This window comes from Dermochelys coriacea, chromosome 15 (genome assembly GCF_009764565.3).
Source record: "Dermochelys coriacea isolate rDerCor1 chromosome 15, rDerCor1.pri.v4, whole genome shotgun sequence".
In the NCBI taxonomy this organism is placed as follows: Eukaryota; Metazoa; Chordata; order Testudines; family Dermochelyidae; genus Dermochelys; species Dermochelys coriacea.
The window spans coordinates 15,208,643-15,233,636 of NC_050082.1; the positions used below are offsets into that span (position 1 = coordinate 15,208,643).

At 37.2% G+C, this 24,994-nt stretch overlaps 1 protein-coding gene across 2 annotated transcripts; it reads left to right on the forward strand.

The window, feature by feature from the left end:
* Window positions 1-78: 78 nt before the first annotated feature.
* CDC45 (cell division cycle 45) lies at window positions 79-21,272 on the forward strand. Of its 2 annotated transcripts, none has more exons than XM_038373360.2 (19): window positions 79-506; window positions 4,275-4,334; window positions 4,748-4,840; window positions 5,456-5,593; window positions 6,347-6,490; window positions 7,432-7,487; window positions 8,127-8,175; window positions 9,228-9,289; window positions 9,764-9,814; window positions 10,639-10,758; window positions 11,237-11,368; window positions 11,786-11,884; window positions 12,406-12,567; window positions 12,767-12,905; window positions 13,365-13,448; window positions 14,966-15,084; window positions 16,852-16,928; window positions 17,777-17,843; window positions 19,446-21,272. In XM_038373360.2, exons 1-18 carry the CDS (start codon window positions 456-458, stop codon window positions 17,839-17,841), a joined length of 1,701 nt encoding a protein of 566 aa, XP_038229288.1. In that variant the 5' UTR covers window positions 79-455; the 3' UTR covers window positions 17,842-17,843; window positions 19,446-21,272. The 2 variants fall into 2 exon arrangements, with proteins under 2 accessions (XP_038229288.1, XP_038229289.1); XM_038373361.2 differs by having other exon boundaries at window positions 19,840-21,272.
* Window positions 21,273-24,994: the final 3,722 nt, after the last annotated feature.

A 24,994-nucleotide genomic window follows, 5' to 3' on the forward strand; every position in this document is an offset into this window, starting at 1 on the left:
ACTTCACAGGTGTCAACATAGTTTTTTCTTTAAATAATTGATTTGCCTATTCACTCCTTAAACAGTTATATTTTGATGTCTAGTGGTTTGCTTATAGCTTATATGGGGGGGAGCTGATGGGGAATCTTGCCCATATCAAACATGGCGCTGCACACGGACAAACAAAATGGCGGTTCCAGGCGGACTTCGTGCGGATTGGCCCATCGCCCGGTTCAGTGATTACCGTGATCGCCGTGTGGTTGGTGGAGGGCTGAGACGATCGGAAAGATAGTCCAATCAGCACTGCAGAGATACAAAGTAGTGGAATTCTATTGGGTGGTGGCCGGGAAGCTGAGACCAATGGGAAAGGACGCGATTTGGCGCCTGCTTTGACTGTGGCGGAGAGTGGAGCCGTCGCCGGTGCTGCCGCCGTCCCGCCACTGTTCTCAGCTCCCGGTAGCCGCCCGCTCTCGGCTATGTTCCTCTCCGACTTCCGCAAGGAGTTCTACGAGGTGATCGTGACCCAGGTGAGCGTTGTCCGATCCGGGGGGGGGACGCGAAACTTGAGCGGGGCCTGCCAAGCCCTCGCCCACGAGTGGCCGGGCTCCCGCAGCGCCGGGGCCGGGCATGCCGAGCCTGTCTGTCTCCCCGCCTGGGGGCGCTTGGGGGGCGGTTAGCTCGCGGGGGCGCCTGGCTAGATTGTGGAGGACCCCGCGGCTCCCTGGTGCTTCAGCCCCGCGCCTTCCTCCCCCCAGCGCTTTGCCACGGCGGGCCCCGGCGCCCCTGGAGGGGGGATGGAGCTTCGCTCCGCACGGCCCAGACAGGGCGGGACTGTGTCACCCAGGGAGCTGGGCATTGCCCTGCTGTCAGCTTCATGGCCAAGCTGTGGTAAGCGCTGCCCCCCCGGTACTGGTTTCGCGCCGAACTCCACAGAGCAGGTCGCGTTTACATTGAACATCTGGCTCCGCAGCTCTCGGCGGGGTAGTCGGAGAGTCGGAGTCCCCAGCCGGGCACGTGACAACTCAGAGTGTGCTTTGCTTTGTTGCCTGGGTTTCTTATAGTGCACCTGGAGCAGTCAGAGGCTCTAAAAGTGGCAGAATCAGCAACAAGGTGTTGGGATGTTTTGAGTCGGTGATATGGACACCGCGATCTCGTGAAGACAAGGATCTGTAGCTGTTACGTGGCTGTAGCTAGTTGAGATAAACCCCATGTGGGGAGTATAAGATTGAACACAACTAGCTATATGGAGGTAAAAGCTATAAGTGCCTTGTGTCCACTAGGATTTTATATTGAGTTTTACATCGAGTTAATTGACTTGATGTAAAACTACATCTTTGTTTTCAGTGAAGACATAATCTACACTACAGGGTTAGCTCCATGTCAGCTGCCTTGCATTGACTTCGCTGTGCCAATGTCTTCACTTAAATTTGGCTCCTGGCACTTGCTGAAGTCAGTGCTTCTCTATGCCAATTTCGTAATACCAATTCCCTAAGTGTGGGCATAGAGTCACAGTTGATGTAATTAGATCAATACAGTGTAACTGCATTGCTTACCTCGACTGTTATGGCTTTCAGGAGCCATCCCACGGAGCCCCACGCTGACAATACAATCGATACAAGCGCTCCTGGTGATGATGCGCACCACTGATACAAGGAGCCAAGTGTGCGCACACACAAGCGATTTTATAACTACAGTGGCTGTATGCCAACGTGAGTCACATAATTTTGTAATGTAGACATGGCCAAAGTCTGATTTCCCTGAGATATCTTCAGTGCTATAAAATGACACTAACTAGTTCGTGTACATTAAGCACTGTCAAGGGTTGTCCTTTTTGTTGCAGAATATTGTGTTACATTAAATTAGGATTAGAAATTACTTATTTGAAAGCTATGCTTGGGTTGCAAAAAGTTTAAATAATAATCTTGTAGTAAAATTAATTTACAATGGTCATAAGATTACCAGCTTCTGCTAAATGCTTAACATAATTTCAGACTAGTGAATGCTGAAAACATTGACATGTTAATCTTTACATTTTGAGATACAGATTTTAAGATAGAGAAAAACAGATTTATTGAACTTTGTCAAAGGGTCAATAAATCAGATATCAAAGCTACTGTCTGTGATAACAGAAAGATTCCAATTAGAAACTGGAACAAAGAAACTTGCAACAAAGCCCTTTGCTAACTCTGTCCACATATCTATTCAGGGGACACCATCATAGGGCCTAATTACATCAGCCACACTATCAGAGGCTCGTTCACCTGCGCATCTACCAATGTGATATATGCCATCGTGTGCCAGCAATGCCCCTCTGCCATGTACATTGGTCAAACTGGACAGTCTCTACGTAAAAGAATAAATGGACTCAAATCAGACGTCAAGAATTATAACATTCAAAAACCAGTCGGAGAACACTTCAGTCTCTCTGGTCACTCGATTACAGACCTAAGGATGGCTATTCTTCAACAAAAAAGCTTCAAAAACAGACTCCAGTGAGAGACTGCTGAATTGGAATTAATTTGCAAACTGGATACAATTAACTTAGGCTTGAATAGAGACTGGGAATGGATGAGTCATTACACAAAGTAAAACTATTTCCCCACGTTATTTCTCCCCCCCACCCCACCCCCCACTGTTCCTCAGATATTCTTGTTAACTGCTGGAAATAGCCTACCTTGCTTGTCACCATGAAAGGTTTTCCTCCTTCCCCCCTCTCCCCCCCCCTGCTGCTGGTGATGGCTCATCTTAAGTGATCACTCTCACAGTTTCAGAGTAGCAGCCGTGTTAGTCTGTATTCGCAAAAAGAAAAGGAGTACTTGTGGCACCTTAGAGACTAACAAATTTATTTGAGCATAAGCTTTCGTGAGCTACAGTCCACTGCATCCGATGAAGTGAGCTGTAGCTCACGAAAGCTTATGCTCAAATAAATTTGTTAGTCTCTAAGGTGCCACAAGTACTCCTTTTCTAATTAGAAACTGGCACGCCTTTTCACAGTGGAGACCTTTTTTAATGAGTTATTTAGAGCTTCTTGTTAAATCTTTCTTGCAAAAACATGATATTGCTAGAACTTTTTTGAAAATCACTAGCATTAGTTGCACAGACATTTAATTCTATATTCCATCTCTGTTGGCCTTTATCTTGCAGTCAGTCTTCCATGATGATAGGGTTAGTATAGATGGGCTTCCAGCGTTTTTAGTATCAGTTTGTCATTATTTATGCTACCAATTTCCCCAAGTACTGACACTCTATTCAAGATCTTCCTGAAAACTAGGGTTTCTTACACTACTGTGTGTGGATTATATATACATTACTTTAAATATGGATAAAAACTGTTCTAGGATTGAATGGTTTTGAACTTTCAAAAATTATGCCCATGCCACATAGGCCAACATAAACATGTTTCCTGAAATGGTTAGCAGGAAGAGATCCTGGACATGGGTTCACGATATGACAATTTTGTAGGAGAGACAAGGTCTTTGTGGTGTAACTTTTTTTACCTTACTGTGAGGTGGACTGCTTAAACCTTTTTGTGTTGCTCTGAAATTTAAAGGGACGGTGTCAGCTTGAAATTTAAAAAATTAATTTTTAAAAAAATTATGTTTCTGATAGAGCCTAGTTTAAGTGACTATTCTTGGAATTGGAAAAACTGGCTAAACACAAGAAAACTAAGTGTTGTGGGAAATGTCCTCACTTCTCTAACTGGTCTTAAATGTTAATTATACTAGAAGGAGCAATGTTTTCACATGGATAATATGACTCTTCAAGCTGATAGTGTTCCTTCAAAAACAATCCTGATTTAGTTCCCAATGCTGCCATGATCTCTGTCCAGACAGACCCTCACTGATTTAAAGGGGCTGTGTGCATGCATTTGCCTGCATAGAGCTCATTGCTAGATAAGCCTTTACTGAGCAACCCAGTACAATCAAACAAGACAAGATGACATGTTGTGTGATTCTCCTAGGCTATGCTAACAGGCTACATTAAGCAGAAAGAAATCTGTCTTTGGAGACGTTAATATGAAACATACCATGTGAAACAATTGTCAGATACGGTAGATCCCTTTTTTAAAAAATTACTCTCCGCTTGTTTAATTGAGTACCTTATATAAATAATGATAATATGATGCTCTCATCCGTACTTTATTTCTTTTGTATTGTTTGTTGCATTGAAAGATTTTAAATTTTGCTGGTGGAAAGCGATGCTTTTGAAAATGACCTAGTATGTCTACATTTCTATGCAATAGCAAGCCATATGAACTAATTAATATATTAAAACTGTCTTCAATTTTTTTTCAGCGTGTTCTTCTTCTTGTTGCTTCAGATGTAGATGCATTATGTGCTTGTAAAATACTCCAAGTAAGTTTATGTTCATTATAATTATGTACTACAACAGAAGGGGGGTTGTGTGTGTGTGTGTGTGTGTGTGTGTGTGTGTGTGTGAGAGAGAGAGAGAGAGATAGATGTGGGGGGGAAATCGCATTTAAAAGATTTATACGGGAATACGTAGAAAGAAAAGTGAAAGGGAAATTTTTATAAAATTAGTTCAGTTTTAAATATTGTAATTATTTATTTTCCTGACTTTTTTACTAATATTTTTTCCTAACATGATACTGAGACTTGATAATTCATACATAAAAATCTATATAGAAATATATTTTAGGATACTTTCAATGTACCTCTAAAGAGCAATAGGAGGACTTCGATGAGCCAGAGTTATAGTAGTTGCTGTTGTTCTTTCTCATTTGTTTAAAGCCTTGCTTTCTTTATAGGCTTTGTTTCAATGTGATCACGTACAATATACACTAGTCCCGGTATCTGGGTGGCAAGAACTTGAAACTGCATTTCTTGAACATAAAGATCAGGTAAAAAAAACATAGTGGGAGCTTTCTATATGATCCTGCTATATAGTTGTAATTTTTAAGCACACTTTTTTCTCAGCTGCAGATCTAAGTTTTAGGTTGAGATTTTAGTGGTTACCCAAATAACACTGATAAAGTTAGATGTACATGGGACAAATCCTTGGCAAGTCCCCATACCTTGTTCTGCTAATGTGCCATAATCCTGGTTTAGCAAATATTTCTGCTATTTTAGATATGGATCACTTCTAAAGAGAACTGCCAAATGCATCAAACAGTGTGGTGGTTTTATGAGGTGGGCCAAGGTAACACAAGTAAACTGATTTCACTTTTGATCTATATAAACTAAACTTAAACCCTCTTCAACTGTGAAAGGTTAGATCATTAGCTCTTTTAGCAGCCTGCACACCCAAAACCCCAGCACATTATCCTTGCATGTAAAACTTGTTTCTGTTTTCTCTGAGGTGTTGTAGATTAGGAGTCTAATGTAAATGGGTACAAGACAAAATGCTTTGTATGCAGAATAGTTTACAAAGCTTTATTTATTTGTTTGGGGGGGTGTTAGTGTGGTGAACAAACTATTGGCTAATTTAGGTACAATATCATGTTTTTCTTTCGCAGTTCCAATATTTTGTTCTTATAAACTGTGGTGCCAATGTTGACCTCCTGGAGATCCTGCAGCCTGAGGAAGATACGTTTTTCTTTATCTGTGACACCCACAGGCCTATCAATGTAGTGAATGTTTACAATGAGACGCAGGTAAATCAAACTGTTCAACAGAATACGCAATATCCTGTCCTGAGCTAGGTGACCTACCATTCTTCTATTTCTTTCAACATAGGTAACTTCCACAATGCTAACAGGAAAGCAGAAAACAAATTAATAATAACTTGCAGTAGTAGTTTATATGGTCAAAAGGGGGAAAATATGCTTTCCCCCAGTAAAAGGTTATACCATAGGTGCCTGTGGTAGCTGTTATGAGATTCACAGAGATGAATGTAAGTTCTGTACCATTGAAGAGAACATATTACTGTTAGTTTGACTTCTTTCAGGATGTGTAATTTATTATCTCAGTAACTAGTGATAACACCTTAAATGAAGAATGCTGACATTTTGTTTATAGTCTAAAATTACTTGGCGATGTTCCTTAACAGATATGATTTGTTTTTACATTGAAAATCATTATAATTCCAGTTTGTTTTGTAGTGCTACACTTACCTTGTGTTGATACAGAAGAATAAACATATTTATCTTAAGTCATATGGATACAGTGCCATTGTTCTAGCCTGTGTAAATAGATTAATCACCTAATTCTAATAGAGTAACATTTTGATGCTCTAGTATGAGTAGATCAAAGCAAGAGTGACTGGATTAGTCTCAGAGTAGCAGCCATGTTAGTCTGTATTAGTCTGTTATACTAAAAGGGACAAGTGATGTACATTTGTGGGTTGAACAATTATTTCAGTTGTTAAAATGAGGTATTTTATTTAAAATACACTTTGTTGTTGTTAGATTAAGCTGTTGGTTAAGCAGGATGATGACCTTGAAATTCCTGCCTATGATGATATCTTCAGAGATGAAGAGGAGGATGAAGATGACTCTGGAAATGAAAGTGATGGATCAGAGCCTTCAGGGAAGCGCAAACGATTTGAAGAGGTGTTTTTCTTAAAGCTTTGTTGTGAAAAGGGGGAAATATCATATGCATATTCTGTTGTAGTTCAGCAAATATGATCACACCATTTAGGTTTTAGGGGCAAATGAAGCCTATACAAAAGTCATTGCTCCATTAGAAGTTCAAAAGGCCTAGACACAAGTTTAAAAAATAAACAAAGTTGAAAGAATACTCTAGCATATCTCCAGACAAGAAGTTCAAGTTTAGAGTATATGTCAATAATTTAAGGATAAAAATCTTTACAAAATCTTCATAGTTAAACAAAAATAAGTTTTAAAAAACAGGACATTTAGAGTTAATATTAAACTCTCAAGAATCCAAACATTTGAATATATAGAAATTCATAGATTGGATAAACTATTCTTATTTTTGCCCTTGTAACAATGCCCTAAGAAAAGTTAAAAAACAAAACCTCAGACTACCGCATCCCTTAGTGTGGGAGGGTTATTTTTTTGTTTGGTTTTTTTTAAACCTTAGGATCTCAAAACTCAACACACATGCTTTACTCTTAATTGCTCAGTGAGGGTTCAGTCTTTGACCACCTTTATGGTCCGGGTGATGGACTCTTGATCAGACAATATATCTAAAGCACCTTCATGGGGCCAGGTCATGTGAAAAGGTGAGGGTACTTGGCACCTTGCAGGATCAGGTCCTTAATTCCAAATGCCAGCCAGTTTTCAAAATATCATTTAAAACCTTCCAGCTTACAAAATTATAATATAAATAACAATATAGAAGGGTGCCATTTCTTTAATCTTGTTTCTGTGGAAATGTTTTGAAAATACTTCTTGTCCTATTAGGTTTACTAAATGTTTATTTTGGCAAAGCCTAAGTTGTGGGCCTAAACTGACTGGATTGTCACTTACCTTTGAGTAATTCTTTTCCTTGACCATCTTATGTTTTGGTATCTTAAACCTGTCTGCAGGATATTATGGAAAGAACAATGAAAAGAAGACAGAGGAGAGAGTGGGAGGCACGTAGGTATGTGTTAATACTCTTGATGTTGCTTATACCTTTCTTCTCCTGTCCCTCCCCTTTTGATAGTAATCTTCACATTGAGACCACAAAAGTCTGTTCTTTACTGCTAGACCTGCAATATTGCTGCAGTTGACATTTCATTCAGAAATTGGAAGGTAAAAGTTGTGTAAGTCGTATCTAGCAAGTAATGTTGTTGTTTTGTAGTATAGCTGTAAGTTTATTTTATTAAAAATTTGTAAACTTGCACACCACTAAGTGCAATGGTTGGCCATTAACTGATTGTATGTACCCTTTATTTCATCTATCATATGACAAAATCCTGCCCTGATTTGCTCCCTGTGCAATCCTATGGGATTGTATAGGTTGCTAATCAGGGAAAAATTTGGATGATAGAATTTGATAAGATTGCTTTTAAAATAGAAGCTACATTGGAGTCTCCTAAATTTCAATGTTACTAACGCATAACTCTTACCAAAAAAAAAAAAAAAAGCTTGGTTTAGCCTCTGAGTTTGATTTCATATTTGCAATATACTAATTTTAAAACAATGTAAGTGCTACTCTACTTTACTTACTTATATACTTGTATAAGGAACTTGAAGCAAATCTTGCTATTTAAGCAAACACTTTTTTCCCCCCTTTTAGACGAGAAATTCTCTTTGATTATGAGCAATATGAATATCATGGGACCTCGGTAAGTATCAAGTGCTGCTTGCCATAAATGCTAAACTACCACAAAGAAAGTGTCCTCCTGCAACAGGAATATCTCCAATATGTTGTACAAAGTTCTTTCCCTTATTTATCCTGCATTAAGTTGTTATTGTGTTATGTTTCATTGATTTACTTCAAGGTGTAACAAATAGCATCTATGGCATATTTTCCTACCTATGCCTTTATTAATCAGTTCTGAGTTCTGGGATTTCTGAAGTACCATTTGGCATTTATAGATGTAAACCAGAAACTCTGTGGCACAGCCATTAGTGCCATTACTTGCCAATAGTGGATTTCCATGAGTTCCCATCTTTACACCACTAGTGAGTGTCACCTTACTGCATAACAATCTTAATGTTAAAATACAAAAATTGCATCCCAAAGTGCTTCACAAATTATATGTACAGCGGTGAAGTGCAGCCACCTTTGGTTTGGGAGCCAGCAACCCAACTGATGCATAGCATGCCGCACAATAGAGAAGAATGGGAAATTTTTGATGACAACAGGTCAAAGAAATCCCTAATATTAAGCTTACTGATGTATGGAATCTTTAATGTTCATTCAAAAAAAAAAAAAACCCATATAGGGCCACCTCCTTTATTTGAAGGTCTAATCTGAAATCCCACACATGCATGGAACTCTTTATTTTTCAGAAAGAGAAATAAGGGTTGATATGACCTTGCTTGGATTTATTCCTCTATTTTCAAGGAAAGTAGGTATTTCAAACCCAAAGTTTAGTTACTGAGCTGTTTCTTCTCATAACTAGCATATTATCTATCAAATTATTTTAAATCTTGTTGTTAAATGCAATTTATATATAAACATAGAAGGATAATTGAGTCATGAAAGGCACTTTTTGCCCCTCTTCCCAGTTTAGGGAGTAAGAGCCTAGAATTCAGATTCAAACCTGTCTGTCCTGCAGAAGCTCTGCTACTAAGCTGGTGTATGAGATATTTTTCAAAAGTGTCCTGATATTTTTTTTTTCTAATTGTCAGATTTGTTATGGCAATTCATCAGTCCTCTTTTCTCTTGTAGTCTGCCATGGTGATGTTTGACTTGGCATGGATAATGTCTAAAGACTTGAATGACATGTTGTGGTATGTAGTCCATTTGTGGTGTCAACGTTCATTATTTATAGTAATAGTACCAGCTAATTCCATAGCAAAATGAGGCATAATGTACAAAAATCCTCAATAGTATTTGTATCCAATGTGCGTGCGTGACTTTTTAATTTTATGTTGGGGAAAATATTATCTTAGGCTTGGAGAAAGGTACCTCCACTACAAACTGAGCTGTTGTATTTCAGAAATTTACTATGTGGGGCCATGAATTTATTTCTGTGGCTATGTATGTAAAGTATCTTGTCATGTAAAAATACAGCTGCTTTCTCATGTGAACATGTTCTGTGATTAACTTAGTTCAGAAGTGTTTGTATATCTGCTGCACACAGTCCTCTTCTAAATGTCGTAGATGTCTGTTCTCTCATATATTTACAGTCTTAACCTTTCTACATTGCACTAGATTCTTGTCCTACCTGACTTTTTTTTCCCTCCCCAACCCCATTTTTTTAGGTGGGCTATTGTTGGGCTTACAGACCAGTGGGTTCAAGATAAAATCACACAGTAAGCAAGCTATTCATCTATTTTTATTTAATAGCTAATATGCATCAAGGAATCTGCATGTTAATGTGCGCAGTAATACATGAGTCAGGCTATTGTGTTAGTGAGTGAATGTGGTGTACGTATTATTCAAACAAATTTCTTTTTTAATTGAAAAAAACATTTAAACAACAGAAAAAATTTCTAATGGACTTTATTTTCTTCCAGATTATTCATTTTATAAAATGATCCTTGCTAATACTCTGTAGAAAAGCAGTGCTTAATTATGGTTAATGTAAAGATGTCTGTTTTTACAGTAGCTTCATTAAGGGAAAAATCTCAGTATAGTCTATATTTTTAAATATTCTCTTGCTTGTTTCAATTTTTAAAAGCTTGAAACATTTTTCTCTAATTCATTGTTTTTTTTCCCTATTTTTCAGACATAGATTTATCTCCCAATAGCCACTATCAGTTTCTGTATCTTGCATTGTACAAAATGTTGATATGTAGGGTAGATTCCAGTTTGTGTATTCTGCTCTCCCTTCACCTACCTGCATTAATCTCTCTCTTGTGAGGTTGAGGATAAATTTAGTAACTACTTTCATTTTTGTATGTGTTACTATTGCAATAAAATATATTCGTTTTGATTTACTTTGTATATTACCAAGTGGGGTGGGGGGGAGAGCTGATGGCTAGGCGGTGCCAAATTTTAAAAAAAATATATCTGTTATCTTTTCATAGTAAGGTTTCATTTTTGTGAAAGGTGTAAGCCTTAGGAAAGAATTTTATAGTCAACAAGAATACAAGTACTAAGGGAAAGAGAAATTACAATTTTTTTTCTTTTAAAGAATGAAGTATGTGACTGATATTGGAACTTTACAGCGTCATGTGTCCCGGCATAACCACCGCAATGAAGATGACGAAAACTCCCTTTCTATTGATTGCATGAGAATAGCATTTGAGTATGAGTATCCTTATGTCTGATCTACAAATATTAAGGGATTAAAAAAATCACCCTGATTTGACAGACTGAAGACCTAATCTAGGAAAATGAAGTTTATAAGGTTCCCTATGAGCTAGCAATTGAATTGGAAGAAACAAATACTTGAATGACTTATTGCAGGTGAATCCCTGTTCCAGTATTTGAGCATAACTCCAGCAACACAGTCTAACCTTCCAGAACTGGAGTACAAATGGAAACCCAGGAAAAATAGAAGGGGGGAAAATGACAGCTACATCAGTTAGTCTTCACTGTGATGATGCTCTTATGCACATCTGGAAATCTTTATTCCAGTGAGGTGTAGTTAATGTAGATTTAAATAGTACGTGTGGCAAGGGTGGGGAAGGAATAGTAATAAACAATTGTTAAGTTCATTACTAATTTATAAATATAAATATATATGCTCTAAATTACTATTTTTCCCTAATTCCTGTTAATGTCCTCAGTCTGCGCCTGGCTCTTTATCAACATTGGTCCCTATTTGAAAGCCTCTGTAACACTTGTTATACTTCTGCCAGTCTCAAACTTTGGTCTGTACAAGGACAGAAGAGGCTTCAGGAGTTTTTTGCTGACATGGGGTGAGTTATAAAGATTCGTCAGGAAAAGGAGACACTACATTGTACTTTTCAATAAGGAAGCGTATGAAAAATATTCAGGATATAACATAGTAAAGATTAGAATTTTGAGGTGGGCACTTATATTAAATATGGAAATATTGTTATGGGCACATAGTAGATTGCCCTTCCACTGCATTATTTCTGCTCTGCTGACACTACTGTACTCATTAGTTTTAAGATATGTGCTTTTATTGGACAGTAGATATATGAAGTGACTCTTGCACATCCACTCATCAGCGTTTCAGGTAGATGAATATGAAGAGCTGTAAATTAGAATTAACCTGTTGAATGCATTCACTTTATAGGGCAATCTCCTTTCCATTCGATGAAGACATGTTTAACTGCATGTTTAAAAAATGACTTTTTCGCATTTTGTAGTTTGCCTTTGAAGCAGGTGAAACAAAAGTTTAATTCCATGGACATTTCCTTAAAGGAGAACCTGCAGGAAATGATTGAAGAATCTGCCAGCAAGTTTGGGTAAAATCCTATTTCTGTTAATTAAATTTCTGTTAACTACTATAGTGTATTAGAAATATTACAAAGCTTCACAACACCCATATATATTAGATTATCAAACTGATTGTACAGACTGATAAACTGAGGCAGAGAAGCTGAGGATCTGACTTTACAAGATGCTTAGGCCCCTTACTTCATTTGACCAATTAAAGAAGCTCAGCATCTCTCAGAATTGGGCTTTGAGAGACTTCCTGATGCTGCCACATCAGTCATAAATCCAGAACTTCTGACTCCTAGTGCTGTGCTCTAACTACTAGTTTAGTAATTTACTAGCAGTTTAAAGAGGATGTCACAACTTGTTTAAAAAAACATAACAGTAATGCTAGATAGGAATAAGACTAGTCAGAAAAGTTAATGTGAGATTTACCTGTGTGCTTCTAATTCCAAACTTCTTAATGGATGGCAATAAATGTTAATAGTATCATATAGATTATAAGAAGTGTGTCATAACTTCTCTCCATTGATTTGGTCCACTTTTACAGAATGAAAAACTTAAGAGTACAGACCTTCAGCATTCACTTTGGTTTTAAGAACAAGTTCTTAGCAAGTGACATAGTTTATGCAACAGCTTCTCTAATGGAGAACATAGAGAAAGATGAACCTGGAACAGATAATTTTATCAAAGCTTTGGACAGTCTTTCCAGGTATTGTGCATATGCTCTCTCCCCTCTCACAATTTTGTTTTCTTAACCTGGTTTTCATAACTAATGATTAAGTTGATGAAAATGCTTCTCTCAGAAGATTCAAAGCAAATATCCTTATGATTAGTATTTAGAAATAACTCCATTTAACAAGAATTTTTTTTTATGTGAAAGTATTTCTCTTCTCCCTGTTCCATTATAGGAGTAACCTGGACAAACTGCATCAAGGGCTGGAACTCGCCAAAAAACAACTATGTGCCATTCAGCAGACTGTAGCCAGCTGTATTTGTACCAATCTCGTAATCTCTCAGGGGCCTTTTCTCTATTGCTATCTAATGGAGGTCAGAATTATGTACTTGTTCCTCCTCATTTGACTTCCCATACTGTAACTGTCATCATTGGTGTGTCAAATAGATATGAAAGTTTGATCAGAAAGCCTGGAAGAGCTTAGCTTTCTGTATTGCACTGATTTCAAATCAGCCTATATTGACACCCTTTCTCCCCCGGACTTTTCCCCATTTTAAGAATCAGTCTTGTCATGGTACTAGATTTGATATTCAAGTCAGCAAGCCGATCAATCCTTCTAGAGTTTTGCCTTGTAAAATTAAGGCTAGGTTCCTTAGGGTTTTTCATATGCAAATGAAGAGCACTTTTTAAGTAGAAACAATTTTTTTATTAATGTTTTTTTGGTTTGGTTTGGTTTGGCTTTTTTGTTTTAAACTGCTGTTCACCCTAAAAATGAGCTAAGGATGTTACTACCTCCTCTTTAGGTATAACTGAGTTAACTTTTCTTTTCCCAGGGCACTCCAGATGTGAAACTGTTCTCCAAACCAGTGTGTCTGTGCCTGCTCAGTAAATATTTACTCAAGTCTTTTGTTTGCTCTGTAAGTAAATCAAAGGCTTACAACTGGCTAACTATTGCTCTGAATACATATAATTATAATTATAATTCTTCGGTGGATTATTTGAGAAATGGATCACTGGATAAAGTGTATATACAAATTGAAAAAGTAACTAAATGAACGGTTAGGTAGTATGGCACCAATGTACAAATGATGCAGTGTGGAAGATTCCAGTTTGCAGACCTGCTTAACACTGGAGAGAGCTTCCATTTGAGATGCTGACATCCAATAATAGAGGGAGATCATAGTAATTAAATTTAAAATTGTTATACCTTTTTTTAACAAACTTACTGTGACAGAGAAATTAGCTTAAGTTTGTAACACTGAAAACAATAGAAAATGCAGGATTGGTTAAGTTATCTAAACACCTGGAACATTTTAATTTATTTCTGTAAATATATATTTAAAACAGTAAACCTCTATTCCCAACAAACCAAATTGAATTTTAAGCAGTATTTACTAAAATGGTCATCTTTCAAACTATATAAAAGTAGTACTCAATTCAGCTAAAACACGGGGCTTAGTATTAGATTAACATATCACCCAATAAGTGAACATTCTTCTACTGTACAAATAACATTATCGTGAGCAATCTTCACTATGTTCATGTTACTTCTCTTCTGAAAATTAGACTAAGGTCCCTACCCTCCAATGAGTTCCATGTGGGCTGATACCTCTATGGAGCTAGTTGCAGGACTGGAGCTTTAATCCAAAGCTCTTTTCCTAAGGGGTTGTCTTCCTAATTTCTTTAGGTCTCTAGCTGTCAACAAGGTGATTCTTATGCCTAGAGTTATCAGTGCGACAGGATGGCAATCTCAAAGTTAGCTGCAAAACAATTATGTCTAGGGGTTTATGCCATGCTGAACACTTGACTTACTGGAATAGACATTCCTACAAAATAGGCAAAATCTTTAAATCACTCCCTGACTTTGAAGAGCTTAATTAAAGATGGTAGGTTATCAGAGTGCTAACCTGATAAAAGTGGCAGTTTTATCTTCGATAAATACAGATCAGATAACTTTCCCAGGAGCTCTCTACTACTACAGACCTGTGGAAGGATGAAGGAATACTACACTAATGAGGAAGGGAATGTATTTAGTGGAGTCAAACTTACTTTTCAAGCTTAGTTTCTCTTGTATTATTAGAAAATTGTGCAAAATTTTTCACTTATGCACGGTACACATTTTACATACCAAGGTGACAATGCATGCGCTAATGAAAAAAGGCAGCATTCTTCCTTACTGGAAAGGATGTCCATAGCTTCATATCTGATCCATGTTAAAATTGAATGGAGGATTGAATTTTCTTTAGGTCACTTACTACTATGTGTAAAGTCACTAGACTTGTGACAGGGAGATCAAATAAAGAAACCACTCTGTTTGTCTGGACTAGAGTTGACATTTTAAGTCAACATCTTTAGTAATACTTGGCATGCAGAACTGAAGCTTGATTGTATCATCTTTGAGCTCTTTGTCTAACTGAGGGACTTTGTCTTCCAGACAAAAAACAAGCGCTGTAAGCTGCTGCCACTGATAGTAGCAGCGCCGATGGATGTTGAACAGGGTACAGTGAGCATGGTGGGAATTCCTCCAGAGACAGAAAGCTCCGACAAAAAGAAGTGAGGGTGTTTTTTGTTTAGTATCCTTTCTAAATGACATCAATAGGTTTATATCAGGAAAGAGGCTAAGCTTATCTAAGATGTATTTTTGACGCCAAATTTTTTGATCTGAATGTTTTAATGATCAATTGTATGCATTTTGCTATGGGTATTTAGCTGTGACAGTGAAGTGTCTTTCACAGACCTGAGGAAGAGCTCTCTATAGCTCAAAAGCTTGTCTCTCTCACCAACAAAAGTTGATCCAATAAAAGATATTCCCTCATCCACCTTGTTTCTTGCTATGGATATGAAATATAGACGCACATTTCCTCAATTCCTCCTCCTCCTTCTTTTTTTTTTCTGATTGGTTTATTCATTTGCCTTTGAACAATAAATATCTTTTCAGTAATGTTTAAATGTAATAATCCCAACTATCCATATAACGTTATGAGGTCTAAATTAGCTGTTACCACTCAAGAAAGAGATCTTGGAATCATTGTGGATAGTTCTCTGAAAACATCCACTCAATGTGCACTGGCAATCAAAAAAGCTAACAGAATGTTGGGAATCATTAAGAAAGGGATAGATAATAAGACAGAAAATATCATATTGCCTCTATATAAACCCATGGTATGCCCACATCTTGAATACTGAATGCAGATGTGGTCGCCCCATCTCAAAAAAGATATAGTGGAATTGGAAAAGGTACAGAAAAGGGCAACAAAAATGATCAGAGGTATGGAACAGCTTCCATACAAGGAGAGATTAATAAGATTGGGACTTTTCAGCTTGGAAAAGAGATGACTAAGGAGGGACATGATAGAGGTCTATAAAATCATGACCGGTGTGGAGAAAGTAAAGAAGTGTTTATTCCTTCTCATAACACAATAACTAGGGATCGCCAAATGAAATTAATAGGCAGCAGGTTTAAAACAAACAAATGGTATTTCTTCACACAATGCACAGTCAACCTGTGGAACTCTGCCAGAGGATGTTGTGAAGGCCAAGACACTAACAGGGTCAAAAAAGAACTAGATAAATTCATGGAGGATAGGTCCATCAATGGCTATTAGTCAGGATGTACAGGGATGGTGTCCCTAACCTCTGCCAGAAGCCAGGAATGGGCAACAGGGGATAGATCACTTGATGATCACCTGTTGTGTTCATTCCCTCAGAAGCAGCTGGCATTGGCCACTGTTGGAAGACAGGATAACTTGGACTAGAAGGATCTTTACTCTGACCCAGTATGGCCGTTCTTATGTTCTTATTAATGTTTGTCACACTGCTAAAAAATAAAAATAGTGGTCATTTTTTGTGACTATACTTTTTGTGTAGTTCCTGACTTTTTTTCAGTGTGCTTGTAAATCACATTCAGGCTGCTCAGTCACAGGGCCATTTGTGGATCCTTTTTTAAAAATTGCTGTCACAGGCAATAGAATTAAATCCTGCTACAGCTCAGTGTTTGCATGGGAGGATTTGTTATATTCATATGGCAGGAGTTTTAATCTGACTACTTGAGAGGTTTTCCCCCAATTTAAATTTTTAATCTGCTTCCTGGGAGACAAAGTGGGTGTTTGGCCACAGTGACTAATTGGGGCCCATGCACTCTGGACTGTTGTGACTGCATGCTTGTAGGACATAATGTGTGTGGTCCAGGAAGAATAGGGTGGAAAGGGAAGGATATTTTGTCATCTCTATAACATTTGGAGTGTTAGAAAAATGAATAAGTGTGCTGCTAATTTAATGAGGTGATATTCCTAATATGTGGGGGTATTGTTTTTTTTTAAGCTTTTTTGGGAGAGCATTTGAAAAAGCTGCAGAAAGCACCAATTCTAGGACTTTACATAACCACTTTGACATGTCTAGTAAGTAACTTTTTATCTTTTCATAGCCACATGTTGCATTTGACAGGCAAATCCTTTAGGGGTCAGTGTTTCTATTGTTTTAGACAGGAGACTCCCTAAATGACTTCTGCCATTCTACAAACTGGCAGTTCTTGTAATTTTTAATATATACATAAATGATGAGCATCTATCTGGTGTGCTTCACAAGCAGTCTGCAATATAACAAAATCCAGATTTTAGTAGTGGGGCACTTCTTCAATTGGCATCTTGGTGCACTGAAAGTATAAAAACTGCTAGCTGTAAGCAAGCAAAGCTCTTTATTATTATTGAAAAAGTTGAATTTTTTACCTGAAATGACTTGGAGCTCTCAATTGTAACCATAAACATGTATAGTTATGTGCTAGTTATGATGTAAGCTTATCTGCATTAACATTTGTTTTGAAATACGTTGGGTACAGCCATTTGAAAGGGACATCAGCACAAAAAAGACTTTGCACCTCCTTTTTTTATCTAACACAAAAAGGAAAAGTATTCTGGAAAGATTTGTCTGTGTCTTTGCAAAGAAGGCAAAGTTTAAACTCTGAAAATTATGATGTGGGTATTTGCTCTGCAACATCTAATGTAAACCTAGAATCTATCAAGCCCACTGAATTAAAAATGGAGACCATATTTAAAGGGTGAAAATCTGGAATTCTGAATTTGCTCAATCTCCCTTTTAACAGCACAGTAAACCTACGTACTACTATATTACCCAGACTTCAAAAAACCTAGAGAAATAATTTGATTAAAAATACTTGTACATAATCCCAGTCTGAGACTTGGTATATCTGCAGTTGTCTCCTGTACTAATAAATCTTTCATTATTTTAGTAATTGAACTAAAAATGGAAGATCGGAGCAAATTTCTGGATGCACTTATTTCTCTCTTGTCCTAATGGTAAGTGTGTGTGAAAGGAGAATTAATTCTTGAACATGGTTTATTGGTAGGATGTTCTCAGATGATGCAGCAAATTTCAGTGAAAGTATAAATTGTAGATAAGATACAATTTCAAACAAAGCCAACTTGTTTTCCTTTCGAGTCTGGGGTCTATCTACTCATAAAAAGATATAAGTTGAAACTTGCCATGGAATGCAGGGGTCAGAAATAGTACTTATTAAAATTTATTTAGTTGTGTTTTTAAATTGTACAAGTCCAAATGAATGGATGATTTTAGTTTAGACCTGTTGTTTTTAAAAGTTATTTTGTACTTATTATAGTCTAACTGCTTTTACACATTTATATGAAGTGCCTTAAAACACACACAATAGGTTAATTTATCAGATAAATAATATGCCTTCTGAAAACATTAACAAATCTGTTTTAATCCAGAAGGAACACACAAGCTGTATGTGTGTTTATTTTGTACATAGTAGCAATATTTCCCCAAAAGACTAACTTAAGCTCTTTCCGTCTGTTAAATAGCATTTTATCTTTCATTAGTTTATTTTGTGGATTTTTTTTTTTGTTTTAAACTAAGAAAGTGAACAGACTGTTTAAGTTTTGAAACACTGACAGAAGCCAGGATATTCAAAATGAAGGTTAATACTCTGCCCTTGACTCATACTTTTTAAAAATTCTCTTTAATCATCACAGCAGTTTTGAGTTCAAGACAGAATCTTGGCCCTAACAGTGAATTTCCTGGCTTTAAAAGTTTGTGTAACCTTATTTATTATTTAAACAAAGTTTGCATTTATTGTGGCCTGTATCCATGATATTTAGGTGGTTGTCTAGAACAAAGTTGGGACAATTTAATTATGAAGCTGTTCTCTAGCAGTCTTTTTAATATACCAAAATAAGATCGGATATTTGTAAATAAACAAAATACTCATTTCATATTTTTTAAATAATCAGCTAAGTCTGCCCTGTAGCTCTCTCTGCACTAGCAATCTGAATTTCATTCCATTGTTGTTTTGTTTCAGTTTAGACAGATAATGTCTATTTTAGTTTTCAGTTAAGGCCGGGCCTACACTGTTAAATTTTCTGTCTCCTGAATCTAGCTTTCAGGAACTTACCTTTAACGTTGTGACAGCTGGTATGGCTGGGGCAAACCTAAACCCTTACTCTCCCTTGTAATCTTTTTTGGGTAATACTTTCTCCCCGTCCATATTGGACTCTGCTGGACAGTGCAACAGTGTTAGCCACAAAACAGTTGAAAATCAGTTATTGAATTGTTTCGAGGCAGGCCAAATTTAATAGTGAATTGTTACCATCTCTACTTTTTGAACAGCCACAATTCCTCAGTATTCTGAACCCCCTTTATAAGAGGTGGTTTTTTTTTTTTTTTTTTTTTTTTTTGTGTACCTTTGTACTGGTGTGAGCCTAACCTTCTTGAGAGAAATGTTATTAAGTGTGCTAAGTGGTTTTGGAATACACATTTGGATGTATGTGGTTAGTTGGATCTCTAGAAGTGTTTAAAAAGGACCTTGGAAAACTTTAACACCAAGAATCGATCCTTATTACACAACTGTGAGGTAACCAAGTATTATCCCCATTTTATAGATGTGGAAACTGAGGCACAAAGTTAAGACTTGCCCACGGTGTCAGTGACAGGAAGGGTCATTCATTGTCAGGAAGGACTTCTGGGTTTTATTCACACACCTGTCAGCCTGAGTGTCCTTCAACAAGTACCAGAAGCACTAATAATTTCCTACTTGTTCAAAACTTTGGACCAGCAGGTTACCAGCTGCTGTTGGGGACCTGTAAGGCAGAGTGACCAATTGCTGGCCTCCCAGACTGCTTTCCCTGCCCTGCTGCACTTTGCAGACAGGCCAAAAATATCACTGAAGTCCCAAATGTTGTCTTCATTCATGGTGTTGCAATTGTGATCCTCCATCTTGCTGTCCTTCACGACCTACTGCAACAGGCTTGGACTTAAATCTTCTTTCTCTCCCAGGCAGACAGAAGAATGTCGCCCTTGGCACATGGGTGCTGAGCACTCTTTTTGTAAAGACCCTAGCCTCCTGATCTAGGAACTAGTTGGACCCCACTGGTCCAGCTTGTCATATGAGTAGGAGCAGAAAGACTACCTGTAAACTGTATTTCTATGACCAAGCATTTGACAATCTGAAACTCTCCTATGCCTTTCTATGTTGATACAGATAATAAGTTTAGGCTTTTCTAAAAATTCACATTCTACAGAACTACTGTTGTTCAAATGACCTTTTTTCCTAAGTGCCTTTTTAAAAGCTAAGGAAGTATTCATCTGAATAAAATGTATATAGAGGGAGTTTAGTTTCATGGGGAGAAAAAATCTTGCATCCAGGAATTGGTCTCTGCCTAGCAAGTTTGAGTAGCAAAGGAAAATCTATTGGTCCAGATTGTTAAATGCTTGTTGCAGAAACCTGATTTGCAAGTATGGGAAAAACTCCCTTTTGAATTTCTAGTATATACCACTCTGAAATCAACTCCTAATACATGTCACCAGAAGTAGCTCTGTATAGTTTTAATTTCTAAAAATAGCTGTTCTGTGAGGCATGGATTTAATATTGTAGGTCTCTTAAAATCCAAATACTGATCAACCACAAGTACTGAAAGAGAGTACCTGTACAAGCAGTGTAGAACAATTGTTCTTTGACAACATTACTGTTAATAGCATCTCCTGAAGTGGCAATTCCTGTATCAACACCATGCTCTTAGCCAGTCACTTTGATACTGCAGTATCACTTGTAAAATGGCTTTTGGAGTGGCTGTGCTATTATGCATGGACTATAGTATTTTAGATATGGACAAGTTAGATCATACACATCCCCCTGTCAAGGCAGGATATGGTTCCTCAAATAGGGAAGGTATCAGTTCTCCTATAGAAGTGATACTGCACTTGATCTTGGTCACACAAAATGGTTGTCAAACCAACTAAACTCCCCCTTTGCAGTCCTCAACAGTGTATTGTTACTTTAATTTCTAAGCGGCGAATGAATTGTGAAGATATGACAGTGTCTCATGATGTCCCATATATTCAGATCATCTGATACAGTCCTGAATAAAACTCCAAACTCTTGTTTTACAAAAAGTACCACTTTATTAGATGTATTCTGTGTGTTTCCATGTTGTGTTTAGGTTATTGTACATTTTTTTTAAAAGGGTGAGGTTTTTTTCCCCCTTTTGCACTCTCTGCCTGGATTCCTTACACACGTAATTTTATTTGGCTTTGTGTATTATATTGACTGTGTAAATGTTTTCTTACCTGGATTTTACCATATGTTGTATAGATTTTATATAGATTAATTTTAAACTAATGGGATTTTAAATGTAGCCAATGCAAAATGTACCCAATACAAAATTTTTATTGTATATTTCTGCTTAAATAAAATAACTCTTGTTGTTTTATTCAATAGTCTTGTTTGGTCAATATGATCCGTGTGCCAAATTGTAATAGAGCATTTGACTGCATAACATCAAATGCACCTTTTTTCTCTTGCATATTTAATAGGTTACACTGTGCCATGAATATAGTTTCCCTTTCCCACAGCCAACCCCACCTACCCCAGCATACTTCAGGTGATGCCTGTGATGTAATGCAGTGCTTAACAGTATACAGTCACTTCATTAACCAGTTAATTTTCACAGCACCTCTGAAGTAGATATCCTCACTTGAAGCATGGGGAAACTGAAACACACAGAGGTTGTAACTTGTTGCTCTGTAAATCAGTATTGGAGCCAGGATTAGAACATTAAATTCTTGGATCCTAGTGTCATGCTTTAGCCACTGTACCATATCTCTTGGTATTTATAATGCATTTTGAAGATGAAAGGCACTAAGTGTTATCATAAATGATTGCCAAAAACTATGTTAAATTTGATAATTTATTAACCAAAGTTTAAATTATTGTCACAGTACTTGTAATTCAGCAGTTGTAATTCTGGTCTCAGATGTACAATACCAAGCTCTTACAGCACTTTTTCATTTGAAGGTCTCAAAACAATTTACAAAGGAGGTCCATATCATTATCCCCATTTGATGGGGATGCTGAGGCACAGGGAGTATGTTGTATTATAGTATCTGGGATTAGTTTTAATGCCTTACTATATATGCACAATATCTGACACAATGACAAAAAACTGGGAACCTTAACTAGATTTCCTGACTTGTTTGCTTAAGATTTCAACTTTACTACATTAACGTAATTTTTTTGGATTTAATGACTTTTTGGTATTGCATATTCAAATACATTCTTACAGTAAAATTGCATATTGTTTGAATTTTTAAAAAAATCTGTTGGGTGCATACCCAGATATACACCTGCCTATATCTGACGTTTCATAGTTCAGAGCATGGTTACTGTTAAGGGAAATAATATAGTGTCACAACATATCACCATGCAGTAATGACCACACACAGAGCTGGAGACTCTGCAAAGTTCCCTTCAGTTTCTATTTTGTTCTTCCATCCAAGGTGAGGATTGAGAGAAGGTGAGGAGAGTGAAAATGGAAGCATGGTTCATCAGTGGTACATTCCCTGGTATCAGAAATGACCCCATGTGTTTTCATTAAACTTTCCTGAAACTCAGATTTGCACAGAAAACAAGCATGAGAAATTTAGCCCGAAGAGCTAAATTCAGAAAGTTTTAGACATGCTTAACAAGCTTCTGATGCTTTCTCTATTGAAATTGATGTAGTGGTAACATGGCACTATAATAGAAATTCTTCTGACAATGAGAGTCTCACTGCTGCCTGCACTGAATCTTTCTGGGCTGTGGAACTTGTAGACTAATGTGGTGTTAACCTAGTCAGTTACTTGCTCCACAGCCCATGTGTAGGAAAGGCAGTAAAAATGTGTACCCCTCTAGTGAGTCTACATAAACTCTTAATGGCAGTAAATTGGTGCCATGATGTATAGCAGCCACTAATGTGAAATCACCTGCTGTGTAGTTCAATCAAAAATGTTAAGAACCACCATGATTTTGCAGGCTTAACCCCTTACCAGTGAATGCTGGATACAGGATGTGTGCCAAGAACTCTTGACTTCCCTTTGTTAAGGGATTTAATATGCTTTCGGCTTATTTGACCAAATAGAAAATTTTGGCTACAAGAGTTAGTTATTTTAAAATACAATGGTTAAGGCACTAACTAATCGGTTTACCCTATTTATGTATGGTAACATTCCATTTTAGCTGGGTCTGAATACAAATAGAAATATTCGCTAAGGATTATATTTGAGCTGCAGCAAACTTTTTCCCCTCCAGTGCACTCATTTATCGTAATAGCACCAGGACAAAACAGTTTCTGTTTATCTGCTAGTTCCTTATTCATTTCAGAGAACAATTCTTTAAAAATAGAGAATAGCAAAAATTCCTCAAGGTGCGTTCACATATATTTTTCTTAAGAGGATAAAATACAGTGGAAATTATTAAATAATAAAAATAGTTGGCAAAGCAAGATAACTGAATTAATAACTGCTGTACAGTGACTCATTAGCTTGGCAAGAAATCCTATTTCCTGTACCCACTTTTTTGCTGGGTAAACAAAGTTGCATGTAATTTAAACAAAATCTTAAAGACCTCATTGGAATTGAAGTCACTTGCCAGCCCAGAAGGATCCCAATTATTGAAAAGACCTATGCTGCACCTAACTGGGGCACTGTGTGGTAACAAAGCCTGAGAAAAGGAGTTAAGTCTGACTTATCTTGCTGCCATTGCTTCGCTAAATCCTGAAATATATTAAAACGTTCTCGTATGAATGAAAATGAAAGATCTAAATCAGCTGGCTCTATGTTTGCCCAATGCTTATTTTTCATAAATCACAAACAACAATGGTAGTAGTCCTGAGGAACTGAAAAATGGAAGGGAAGAACCAGAAAAAACATCTTGGCTCTTTTGAAGGCCTGCATGAAATAGATGTTGATGCACTGGATGGTGACGGTGATGGTGATGAAGCCCATAAAGTCTCTGGTCACTAGATGACATAATATGGCTAAAAACTTAGAAACATCTGTAATGGTAAAATAAATGTTGCAAAAGCAAACCCCTAGGGTAGGATGATCAATGGTAAAGTAAACATCCCAAAAGACTACTGATTCTTTCTTTATCCCTATGAGTGAAGGCAAAAGCCCTGTACAGTGTTTTGGGGGTTTTGTGCCAGCCCTTTTACAGATATTTAATAACCGTTCTTATCGGCTTCTGTAAAGCTTTACTATATCTAAAGGATGGTAACGATTCCTGGTCTCTTTTATCTAATCTTTACTTAGCCTGTTTTTTATACTGCAATGTTTAAATTCTACTGTGATTGTCAATACAATCCTGGACCCTTAAAATTCCAACTTACTTGCAGGGAGTTGTCATTTGTTTAATACATAAACTCAGTACTGTTCAGTAGAATTCACTCTGGAGAGTTCCTGCAGGACAAAAGGAATTTTATAGGCTCTAGGATAGTAAACGCAGAAGTCTTGAAGTCTATCAGAGATGCCAGGTAGAACATTTGAGGCTGACATAAATTGCATCCAGTCATGTAGTTTGGGAGGGTGAACACACAGTACTGTGAAGTGTGGCCAAAGAATATGCTATGAGGTGGTGGTTTTCTGAAGTTTGGCTATCTAGAGTTGATTGGCATGTTTGTTCCTTCTGTTGGTATGGGATTTACTCTAAAAATAAGTAAATTACCAAAAAAATCAGGTTTTCAGAATCTGTATAAAACTTGTCTGTTTGTATATCTTTTTAGTTTTTTATCTATCCATCTATGGGTAGATTAAAAAGCCATCTTATGGTGAAAGAGAGACACACTGGCTCTGGGACACTTTCAGGGTTTGTTCTCCCTTGCCCTCAGATGGCCACAGTTACTGGAGAGATAAAAAGAAAAGGAGTACTTGTGGTACCTTAGAGACTAACAAATTTATTTGAGCACAAGCTTTCGTGGTAAAGTGCTCCTTCTCTCTAAGAAGAGGATGAAATTTATACCTATTAACACTGGCTGGAGTGTCCTGGTTTTTGAAGACAGGGAAGAGAGTACTTAAAATCAGCTTCCTACTTAAGGGCTTGGTGCTATGAAGGTGGTGTCCCTTTGGGGTGAGTGGAGATAGGAAAAGGAGATAGGGATGCTCGGAGCATGATGTAATT